Raw genomic sequence first — 12,462 nt, 5'->3', positions numbered from 1 at the left:
GTGTTCCCAAATATTAAAAAACAACGGTTTCTGCTTTCAAGGAGTCTATATTTTTACTGGGGGAGATCTGACATATAATGATAAATATAATATAAGGTAAGGTATAGTGAAAGCAAAAAAGAAATCGTAGAAAGTACTCTGAAAATTTGATAAGGAAGAAAACATTTTTCATCTGTGGGCAATCAGGAAAGTCTTCACAAAGAAGTAAATGCCTCTAGATGGGGTGACGGCATGTCAAGTTGATGGCAAGTCAACTACAGCTAAGAGTCTAGTTCGTCTGAAGTATGTGAATGGGAATGATGTGAAATAAAGCTGGAAATACAGGTTAGAGTCAGGTTAAATAGGGTCTTAAATGTCAGGACATGGACTCACTTTTTGGACTGTGACCTCTCTATTTCTCAGTGTCTCCTGCAGCTCCTCAAACTCTGTTATGGCCACCCTATACTGGTCTTATAATGGCTACCTAATCTCTGATGGGGATGGTTTTCCTCTTCGCTCTTGGGATAACTCCACTCCTGCCTCAGCTGTTGTTTCAGCCATACCATCCCATACCTAGCCTGAAGAGACTCAGGGTTCTGGACTCTCTGGGGTAGATAACCCCACTTTGGGGTCAGATTAGGTAGAATAGGAAATACCATAGCAATAATTAATTTAAAAGAAACTATGCCCTGAATAGCTTTTATTCATTTATATAATGTCTTTTAAAATAATGTAACTAGTGCAGATAAAGATGGTATATTTATCTTATGGTCTGTATGGTTTTTTAAAGTATATACCCAAATCTTTTCAATATGGAAAAGTCTTGCTATAATATATGACCGCCACCTTTGTTCAACCTCTGCCACTCAAAGGGGTGAATGTAACCATCACCTGTAACTGTTATGCCCTCCTGATTCAGAACTTGGGAATTCCTCTCTCTGATAATTTCCTGTTCTTCCATCTCTCCCAATTATTCACTCTTCCTAGATTTGTCCTTCATCTTCTCCATAATTCATGGGCAGTGGACTTCTTTCTGTTCTCCTAAGCCTTCCTCTGGCTTCATGTTCCTTCATAAAGTCTTGCCCATCCTTAAACAATTCACCTTTATACTACTCTCTACCCTTGCATCTCTACCCCTTCCCTTTGTCAAAATGATGTTCATGCCCTGTTATATACCAACCCTGGGTTACTCTCACATCTGTAAAATAGGGATAATACCAATAGTACCTATCACATAGGATTGTTGTATTGTAGTTAATTTATGTAGGGCATTTTGCAAACTTTGGATTACTATATCATTGTCAGGTGTCATCATCATCATCATCATCATCATCATCTATCATATCTGCTTCTGCTCATGTGCTACTGAAATCTGCTGGAGCTAGTCACACAGGGGTACCTGCTAGGTCTAGCTACAAATTTTTGCTACCTATTCCCAACTGAGCCTTTGCTGCTACACAGAAATCTTTTTATTCTTCTATTATTATCTCTCTTGGTCTCACTCCCTGAAGGAACCATCACAAATTTTCTTTTCTGTCATTAAGCCTCATACAACAACCCTACCTTCCACCTTCCCACCAGCAAAGAACCCCTACCCCACGCCCACCACACACACTTTATTGAGAAAGTTAAGACCGTTCTTTGAGTCCACTCTTCTTCCCTATTCTGCAACTCAAAAAACTATATGTTTCCTTCTTTATCTGAGGAGGAGGATCTTTTTATCTCTGCCAAGGCCAATCTTTCATTTTATTATGCCCTTTATCCCATATCCTCCCATCTACTCCAGAAATTGGAACTCCCTCCTTTCCCCCCCCCTCCCCTTCTTGCTCTCCCTCCCTTTGTCTGTCTTTCTTTCTCTGCCTGTCTCTGTGCTGTCTGTCTCTCTCTCTCCACCCCACCTCCAGCTCTCCCTCCCTTTGTCTGTCTTTCTTTCTCTGTCTTTGCCTTTCTCTCTCTCTCTCCCTCCCTCTTTCCTCCCTCCCTCCTTCCTCTCTCCCTCCCTCTATCTGTCTTTCTGTCTCTGTCTCTGCATTCCTCTCTGTCTCTCTGTCTGTCTGTCTGTCTGTCTGTCTCTCTCTCTCTCTCTCTCTCTCTCTCTCTCTCTCTCTCTCTCTGTCTCGTTTTTCTCATCAGTCAGTCCTCAACTACTGGCATTTTCTTAGCTAACTACAAACATGCCCAAATCTGCTGTATCCTTTATAACACCTTCACTTAACCTACTCTTTGACACAGCAATACTGCTACTAAGCCTATACCTCAAAGAGATCAAAGAAAGAAGAAAAGGACCCATGCGTACAAACATTTATATTTATATCAGCTCTTTTTATAGTAGCAAAAAAAACTGGAAACTAAAGAGATGCCTATCACTTGGGCCTGGCTGGATAATTTATGGCATATAAATGGAATGGAATGCTTTTGTGCCAAAGGGTGATGAAGGGGATCGCTTCAGAGTAACCTGGGTAGATTTATATGAACTGATGCACAGGGAGGTGAGCAGAATCAGAATAATTTTTTTATTTTTATTAAAAATGTATTTTAGTAAAATAATATTTGATAAAAGTATTGTATTTAAATTCATTTTAATCAAACAATAGTTTGATATAATTTTATTTAATATTCATTTTAATAAAATGAAATTTTGATAAAATTGTTTTATTAAAATGTACTTTATTAAAAATAATAATTTTTACAATAATAACAACACTGGAAAAGCAAATTAATTTAAATGTCATAAGAACACTAACCAATGCAAAGAACAACCACAATTCCAGAGACTGATGAAGTAGAGAGGTGACAGACTCAGACTGCATAAAGTGAGACATATTTTTTGGTTATGGACCATGCTAGAATTTGTTTTGCTCGACTGTACATATTGTTAACAAAGGTTTTCTTTCCTTTTTCCCATCAAATTGTGGAGGGAATGAAAGGAAGAGAAAATTAATTTTTGAAAAATATTTAATTTAAAAAACAAACTTCACTTGATCCTGTCAACTCCTCAAGCTCTGTGTCTCCTCTCTTTCACAACTAAGCTCTAGAAAAATCCATTTAAACTTACAGCCTCTATTTCCTAACTTCCCAACTGGTTCCAGCTTCCTTCTAACCCCAGTCCCTGACTTGAAAACTGTTTTCAAAAAGCATGAATTAAATTAAATGGAATATAATCAAGAAAACATTTATTGGGTGTTGACTATGCCCAAGACATTTCACCAGACCCTAGAGATATAAGAGGGTGGGAGGTGGGAGGGAAGACATAGTCCCTGCCCTAAGCAATTTCAGAACTCTGAAGGACATGTCATGCAGTCACAGTAATTTGTATCTGGTTTGTCAGATCTGAAACAACATATATCTACATCCTAAATAAAACCTATCTACATCCAAAATAAAAGCTGGGATTGGGAAGCTCCTTAGTATGTTCTTCTATAAATACTTGGGCTGGCAGAAAAATTCATTCCTTCCCCACCTGCACCCCCCTCGCCAGCCCCGCCTTTAGCTTCTTTTCCTCCTTGAGCACATCTTGAACATTTTGGTTATGAAGAAATTTTGATGATCCTTGGTCTAAACTGACTTTCTGTCTTTGGTGTATTTTTTAAACCTCTTATTACTTGCACTTCCATGTCTGGGCAACATGTTCTCCTCCATTTTTGTGCCTAATCTGCTGGGGTTTGTATCTCATGAATTCAGAAGGAACTTCTAAGATCTTTCACGTCAAGCCAATACCTGTGCCTGACAAATGGTATTTTTGTCTCTGTTTGAAGACAAATTATAGTGGATAAAGCACACCTCCCAAAGCACTACTATTTTTGTTTTTTGGGGTAGCTCTAATTGTTAAGAATTTTTTTCCATATATTTTACTGAAATCATTCTCTGAAGACTTCTACTCACTGTTACTAATTCTGCCCTTTGGGGGGCAAGCAGGACATATCTAATCCTGACAGCATTTCACATAGTAAAATAGAAGTTATATCTTCCAAAGTCTTTTATTCTGTGCTGTTCAGTTGTTTCAGCCTCTTTGTGACCCCGTTTGGAATTTTCTTGGCAAAGATACTTAGTGGCTTGCCATTTCCTTCACCAGCTCATTTTACGGATGGGGAAACTGAGGCAAACAGGGTTAAGTGACTTTCAGATTTAAGTTAAAGCTCATACAGCTAGTTAGTATGTCTGAGGCTGCATTTGAACTCATGGAAGGTGAATCTTCCTGATTCCAGGCCCAGCACTCTATCCACCGCACCACCTAGCTAAACATATCATAGGACATAGGCCTGGAGTTTTAGCTTTTACACACTATTTAATCAGCATTTATTACGTAGATACTGTGGTAGAGCCTTCCAGGCTGGTATTGGTCTGATCAGCCACACAATTGGAAATACTGTACGTTGACCCCGACATAGTCATGTCATTTTGATCCTCTTCAGTTACAAAGGAGAACAACCACTTCCAAAGAGTTTAAGTAACTTACCTTAGGTCATCCGGGTAGTTAGTACCAGAGCTGAGATTCAAACCAAAGGTTTTTGATTGTAAATCCACTGTTATATCCATTACACTGTGGTAAATTCCAAGTTCCTCTATTGTCTCAAGATTTTGGACCCTTACCCATTCTCCTTGCCATCTTGGACATGCTTAAGCTCACCAATACCCTTCCTAAAATATTGCACACATAATAGAATAGATTGCCCCGAATCTCGTCTGACCAGCAGGACTATGGCTTCCCCCTTTCTACATGCGCTAACTCTATTTATGCAGCCTAGAGTTCCACTAGTTTCTTTTTTGGCTCCCATGGTACACTGTTAACTCATACTGAGCTTGCAGTTCATTGAAAATCCCGGGTATTTTTCCCATACAAACCCTTATGAGTCATACTGCTTTAACCTTGTTGAATCTTACCAAAATGTAGGAATTTTCATTTGTCTCTATTAATGTTTATCTCATTAGAGTCAACTAGTAAGAATCTTTTTGCCTGTATGAGATCTTTTGTCTGGACTTGGTCAGTCAATATATTAGCTATCTATGGAAGCATTTTGTCCTTTAAACTTTTGTTGTGTATCACATCTATGTCCTGATTTAAGGTTAAAATAAAAAATGATTAATAGGATAGAACCAAGGACAAATCCATAGAGAACTGCATTTGAGACATCTTCTTAAATTTACGTTAGTCTATTAATGACTATTCTTTGTGGGAAGTGCCAATGCCCCACCAATCATATTTTATTAATTTCTATTATTATCAAATAAGACAATGATAGAACATGGTTCCATTTAATCTGTTCCTAACTTACTCTCTTCTAATTTACATCCCTCTATCTTGTTTCCCTGGTTGTAACACTTTCCCATTTAAAAAAAATACCCTTTTCCTTACATTTCACTTATTTAGTTTTACTATGCAAATTAGAGATTTAACATTAACCTATAATACATCACAATCTATTATCTAACAGGACATATTATAATGATATGCTTTGTAATAATAGCTCTGTGAATTGTAATCCTCAATCAGTGCAAGCAGTGAAGATGTGCCCACTTGGAAATTCTCATGAGTTTCCATCATGTTTCAAATGGCAGATTGGCCCATAAACTGAAAGTTAGTTGGATCATTCAGTAATGTAATAGGCAATTCTTTTGAAAGTGTTTGCAGTTCAAAATAGAATGATAGCTCCAATTGTCCAACAATCCAGTTGCAACAGAGACCTTCTGGTGTTCGGTTCGTTTCCCGTGTGATTCATTATCTCATAATTAATTTCTGGTAACTCTAAAATTGTGAAACAAAATCTATTACTTCTTAACTATTATTTCTTTGTTATACTGCCTGCAGTGGCAGATAGCAAGATCTCTGAAAGATTTCTAATTACTGTTTATATTTTTCATTTTATGCAATATGATTAGAGGCTTCCCTTTTTTTGTTTATTTCTTTGTAGTAGCATCAATGGGTAGCTCCTTTATTTTTGTTTATTCTTGAGCTTTCTAGAATTTCTGGAACCATGCTAAGCTTTATAAGTCTTCAAAGGGGTCTTGTCAATTAAAGCCAAAGTCTGTGTTCTCTTGCATTCAAATTAGAATGGCAAGAAGTGGACCGTTTCTCCTGTTGACAGGAACATAAATCAATATATTACTACAGATATTTCTGAGGGCAGAAATGTTAATTTCTGCATTTTTAACATACTGCCCTTAACTACTGTCTAGTATTATAGAGAGGCCCTGAAGTAAATTGTTAGAGTACATTGATTTTGAAAATTATTTCTACGGGCAAGTGGAGATGTTAATGATGACTCTACAAGCATTAAGTCCATAAACTAGCTATTTCACTAACACGGACCAAGAAGATGGCATTCAAAAGCTTAGGGGGTTCAAGACCCCCATCCTGGTATCATTTCTTACCTGTGATATTCCTGACCACTTCACAGTTAGCCATTTCAGATATATACTGTCCTCTGCTCACTAGCTCCACTGGCTTTCCCCAGTTTCCATCCTGTTAATTCCCAATCCTGTGTAACCCATACTATCTACCTTCTTCTTTCTTACTTTGAAGTGCTCAGAAGAGAAGTCATAAAATTAAACTGGCTAGGTTTTCTACACATTTGTGCTCCTGGGCCCTCACTGTTGCATAGCAAGCAACTTTTTTCTTCATCTTTTGTTTATTTCCTATAAAATTCCTTCTCTCTTAAGTCTCCAACTATCACTCTTTGGCTATCTCTTAGCAGAAGGCTTTGCTCACCTTCCACTTTACTGAGAAAACTGAGATCCTCTCTGCCCTCTCTGTTCTTCTCTGCCTATATCTTTCAGTCTCCAAGGATGAGGTAGCCTTTTTCTCTGCCAGAGCTAACCCTGCCTGTCCAATTTTGCTTTGATCCCACCCTCTCCCCTGAGATTTTGCTCCAGTAATCCTTACCGTTCTAAAACCTTAAGTCTTTCTGCCTTTAATAACTTATGTGGTATATATCAATGTGCACCTGTTATTTATGTGTCTCTCTCATTAGAATGTAAGACCCCTGAGGGCAAGGACTGTTTTGTTTTCGTTTTCCTTTCTTTGAATCCCTAGCGCTGGCACCTAGTAAGTGCTTAATGAAGGCTTGTTTAGTGACTGCTTAAAATAATGTTCACTTCTCTGTTATCTTTAAATACCCATATATGCATACAACCTTCTCAGTATTCTGACATCATCTCCATCTGTCTTCCGCTTAAAGCTTCCACTGTTCACCTCAGTTGAATGTAAGCCCTTGGAGGGCAGGAATTTTTTTTTAACCTTTTTATCTCCAGCTTCTAGCACAATAAATGATACATAGAAAGCACTTAATAAATGCTTGTTAGTTCACTGGACAGAGTGGTGAACCTCAAGTCGGGAAGATCTGAGTCCAAATCTGATCTCAGAGCTTGCTAGCTGTGTGACCCTGGGCAAGTCAGTTAATCTTGTTTGCCTTAGTTTCCTCATCTATAAAATGGGGACAAGTAATATATTGCACCTACTTCCCAGGGTTGTTATGAGGATCAAGTGTAATAATAATTATAAAGTGATTAGCACAACTCTTGGAATATAAGCACCATTTAAATGTTAGCTAGCATTACTGTTATTTAATTGTATTTAAATATTCACCCCCACCAACTTCCTGCTCTCTGGCTTCAGTGATTGACACTGTTCTCTAAGGAGAATAATAGCCTTCTAATTGCCGCATCAACATATCATAGGATTTAGATCTGGAAAGCTCCCTCCCAAAGGCGGTTAAGCAGTAAAATCAAAATTCTAACGTGGAACACAGCCTAAAGTCCAGTGCTTTCTCTGCTGCGGTCTCTGCAGTGATGTCTTTTCAGTCCTTATCTGAAGAGCTTGATCTTTTTGCAGAATTTGATGCCCTTGACAGAACTCCTTTCTAGATACTCTCTCCTCTCTTGGCTTCCATGATAATACCTCTCTTGATTCTCTACATCTTTGCCCGACCACCTTTTTTTTTTTTCATTCTTCTTTGTTCTTTTTGTTCTTCCCAGCCACTGGAAGCAGACTTCCCCGGGTTCTGTCCTTGACCCTCCTCTGGCCTTAAGACTCTGTCCTTTAAAAATCTCATTCATTCTCATGGCTTTGGCTATCACAATAAATACAATAACTACAACAATGGGAATAGAGATGGAAAGAATAACAGCTCCCCCTTTCTCCTCCCATCCCTCCCCCCAAACTAATGCTGTATAATCATAAGGACTAAACTTGGCCCTAAAGAAGAGATGAGAAAATGCACGAGCCTCCTCTTTGTAGATTTCAGGGTCCCTCAGTATGCACATCGCATATATTGCCAGATAGATTTCAATGTAAATTCTAAAGTTTTATAGAGAAATTTTGAAAAGTAAAACAAAACCCAGTAGTTCTGTTGACAAAATAGCAGTTTCCAGGGTATATTGATTGCTTTTTAAGGCAGTGAGATCACTTAAAAGTATAGGCCAGCAGTATGATTTCACTGGGGAAAATATTGGGGGAAGTTACAGGTCTGGATCTCAGCCAAATAGGGACTTTCAAACTGTCCGCCAAAACCTCCTGGACTCCTTAAAATTCTATTAATTTGGGATAGTGTAAGCAATTATCTAACCCTACATTCAAATTTTACTATATAGGCTTCATTTTTTATACTTAGTCATACTTTACTGGAATTAGCTATACTTTATTGTATTTAGATCATATATGGCAAAATAGAGGCAGCTAGATGGCATAGCAGATAGAGTGTCAGGCCTGGAGTCAGGAAGACTCATCTAATTAAGTTCAAATCTGGCCTTAGCCACTTACTAGCTGTGTGACCCTGGGCAAGTCACTAGTCCAGTTTGCCTCAGTTTCCTCATCTATTCAATGAGCTGGAGAAGGAAAATGGCAAACCACTCCAGTACGTTTGCCAAGAAAACCCCAAATGGGGTCACAAAGAGTCTGAAACGACTGAACAACACCATGGTAAAGTAGAAAGAGCACTGGAATTGGAGTTAGGCAAGATCTGCTTCTGAATTCAATTTCAGATACTTTATTGCTGTGTGTTCCTGGATAAGTCACATAATCTGACAAAGCCTCTGTTTCTTCCTTTGTAAGAAAGAGGATGAGATGACACCTATAGTATCTATTCCACATGTTGAGAGAATCAAATAAGATAGTGTGTTAAGGTCCTATAGACCTTAAAGCAAAAGATGTTGGCCATTATTATCATCAGTCTACATCATATTTGTCTATTGCATAAACTTTCTTTTTTAAATTTTGATTTATTTTAAATTTATGGAATAAAACAAGCATTTCTATATCATAGTATAATAAAAATAGATGATTACACATAAAGCTGTAAATCTATTATGTACAACTTGCTATTGCTTTTAAGTATAAATAAAGTTCTGTAAATTTCTTTTTTTTCTTCCTGCCTCCCTGCCTTAGACATGGCTACCATGAGACACAAATACACACACACACACACACACACATACACACACACACATACATAATTGTAAAATCATTCAATACATACATCTATCTATCAGTTCTTTCTCTGGATGCAGATAGTGGCTTCCTTCCTGTCCTTTGTAGTTAATTTGGGTATTTATAATAGTCAAAATGACTTACTCAAAGCTGTTCTTAAAACAATATTGTTCTCCAAAAGACTTATGATGGAAAAGTCCATCCATATCCAGAGAAAGAAATATGGAGTCTGAGTGCAGATCAAAGCATACTATTTGCTCTTTTCTGTTTTGCTTTGTTTTTTTCTTTCTCATGGTTCCTCCCAATAGTTCGAATTCTTCTCTATGATATGACTAATGTGAAAATATTTTTAATAAGTATGTACATGTAGAGCCTATATCAGATTGCATGCCATCTTGGGGAGGGGGCAGGAGGGAGTAAAGAAAATTTAAAACTTATGGAAGTGAATGTTGGAAACTGAAGATAAATTAATTAAAAAAAAACAAAAAAACCCAATATTGTATACAACATCCTCTTGGTTCTGCTCAAATGAATATGGATGCAAAAATCCTAAATAAAATACTAGCTAAAAAATTATATAAACTTTCAGGTTGATATTAAGAACACCATTATCTACTATGTGTAGCCAGAGTTTGTTTTCTGTTTTATTTTATTTTACAAATGCAACAACTATTTTATGAAGTATGAATTTGAATTTGGGTAATATTTTAAGTAATTTAACTTCTTATAACATCCTCTCCTAGGAACACTGAACCAAAAGAACTGGGGAAAGAAATATCCAACCTGCAATGGTCCCAAACAATCCCCTATTAACATTGATGAAGATCTTACTCAAGTCAATGTGAATCTTAAGAAACTTAACTTTCAAGGCTGGGATAAAGCATCTTTGGGAGACACATTTATTCATAACACTGGAAAAACAGGTAAAATGCTTTCGTGCTTGCTCCTTTTGAGTTGTTTTATAGGATAGGAAAATATTTAGATTATCTTCTTTTCTTCTTTCTGGCTGTGTGATCATAGTAGCTAGGAAGAAGTAGGTGGTGACAGACACCAAGCCCTCCTAGACAAAGCCTAAAATATAGATAACATATGAAAATCTAATGTACAAAATAAAACAGCTGAAGTTATCACATCATTAATGCTATCTAGGAATGTGCCGTTGTTGAAGATAAATAATAATTTCTGCATCTACTCAATGAAGACAGTAATGATGGCTGTGAAAAAATGCAATCAAAATAACATGATAATAAAATGTATTCAGAATAATTACCCCATTTTAAATCCATCCATATTTCTTTCCTTGAGCGGTAGTGTCTTTTATCTTTGTCTTCTTGATCTCATACTTTATTTGGTGCTTGGAAATGAAAAATAATGATTGACTAGCTCTATGGTTTTGAGCAAAGTTAATTACCAGTGTTTCTGTGTTTATGAGATTTTTTAATACTATGCCTAGGGAGTATTCATAAATTATTTTATGTAAATTATGTTTCATCATTTTTAAAGGATTTAAAAGGCATTACCAACAGAGATGAGGAAAAAAGATTTATGATAACTTAACTTTCAGCTGTCATATTGCTGATGTTTATGGTTCCAATCTTAAGACCATTTAACAAAGGACTGAATTAGATCTTTAGTATTTTGTTCATAGCATCCTACCCACACCTAGGTCAAGCAGTAAGCTTGCTATATGAGTTGACTGGAATGTCATATTTGCCACCAGTGACTTCTGGTGGGAGAAAAAAAAAGTGTTTCTTTGATTTAGAAACATCAACATATTGTATTATTCAGAAAAGAAAATCATTTATTCAGAGCCTTCTCCTAATGTGTCAGATAGGGTTCTCTTTCCTGATCTGTCCCTCATGTCATTTTAATCTTTCAGATTTATCATTATAACAGCTAAACGGATTGTAGAGAAAACACAGAGATAGGAAAGAGAGAAAAAAAATTGTCTACTGAACAGTGATCATCATCATAACTCACATTTAAATTACACTCTAAGGTTTATGTTGTCCTTTGATAAAAGAACTACAGTGTTACTGCTACTACCACCACTACTACAATTACTGCTTATTACCATGACTACTACTACTACTACTATTTGTATTCACACACATATATTTATATATACAGAGAGAGAGAGAGAGAGAATATATTATCAAAAAATAGAATGTTAGAACCAAAAGGAGCCATAGGGATCATCTTTCCAAGGCTTCATTTTGACTATAAGGAAATTGATGTCTGGAGAGGTTAACCAACTGGTTCTTCACACAGCTGCCCACTATAATATTCCTAAAGCACAAACCTGGCCGTATCACTCCTCTGCTCAGAAACCTCTGGTGGTTCCCTGTTGTCTCTAGGATAAAATGCAAACTGCTCTATTTGTCACTGAAGCCCTTCACAACTCGCTTGCATTCTACCTTTCCAGAAATTACACTTTATGTCCTTCATATACTGTGTGACAGTGGCCCTCAAAGGGTGTACCCTACTGTCATTAGTGTGCTTAGGGTTTCAGCTAGGTGTGCTGTGAATTTGATGCGATTTATACTTGGATTCACATTGTGAGTATCCCTTAAGTTGTATGGAATTTGCACTTGTGATCACACGCACATACGAGACTCTCCTATGTTATGCTGGTACTTTGCATAGCAGAGAATAATACTGTGCCAGGAGAGGGAAAAATATTTCGAATCCCAGTTTCTCACACACAGTATTTAATCTCATGTCTCTTTGCCTCTGCATCACCACCTTTTAGAATCCCTGGCTTCCTTCTACCCTTTACTCAAATGTTACTTGTTATTTTAACCCTTTCCTGATCACACTGGCTACTTACCGGTCAGTGCTTCTCTTGTCATTCATCACAAAAAAAATTTTGCTTTTACCTCATATATATTTTGTGTGCACTTTTATGTATAAATTTTAATCCCCCTGATAAATTCTAAGCTCCTCAAGGGCAGGAACTATTTGGTGGTTTGTTTTTTTTTTGTCTTTGTAAGCCCAGTGTCTAGCACATGGTAGATACTTAAAATGCTTTTTGGTTGATTAGTCACTTGGCTAATAAATTG

General features: G+C 37.0%; 1 protein-coding gene across 4 annotated transcripts in view; it reads left to right on the top strand.

The window, feature by feature from the left end:
• Positions 1-12,462, top strand: part of PTPRZ1 (protein tyrosine phosphatase receptor type Z1) — a 251,840-nt gene that overhangs the window by 123,784 nt on the left and 115,594 nt on the right. For all 4 annotated transcript variants that reach the window (XM_036759574.1, XM_036759573.1, XM_036759577.1 and 1 more), the window contains exon 3: positions 10,144-10,323. In XM_036759574.1, the coding sequence (XP_036615469.1) occupies positions 10,144-10,323 (180 nt within the window). The remainder of the gene's footprint in view (positions 1-10,143; positions 10,324-12,462) is intronic.

Source organism: Trichosurus vulpecula, chromosome 5 (assembly GCF_011100635.1).
Source record: "Trichosurus vulpecula isolate mTriVul1 chromosome 5, mTriVul1.pri, whole genome shotgun sequence".
Taxonomy (NCBI): Eukaryota; Metazoa; Chordata; class Mammalia; order Diprotodontia; family Phalangeridae; genus Trichosurus; species Trichosurus vulpecula.
The sequence above is the reverse complement of the archived record's forward strand: the minus strand, read 5'-3'. Positions and strand labels throughout refer to the sequence as shown.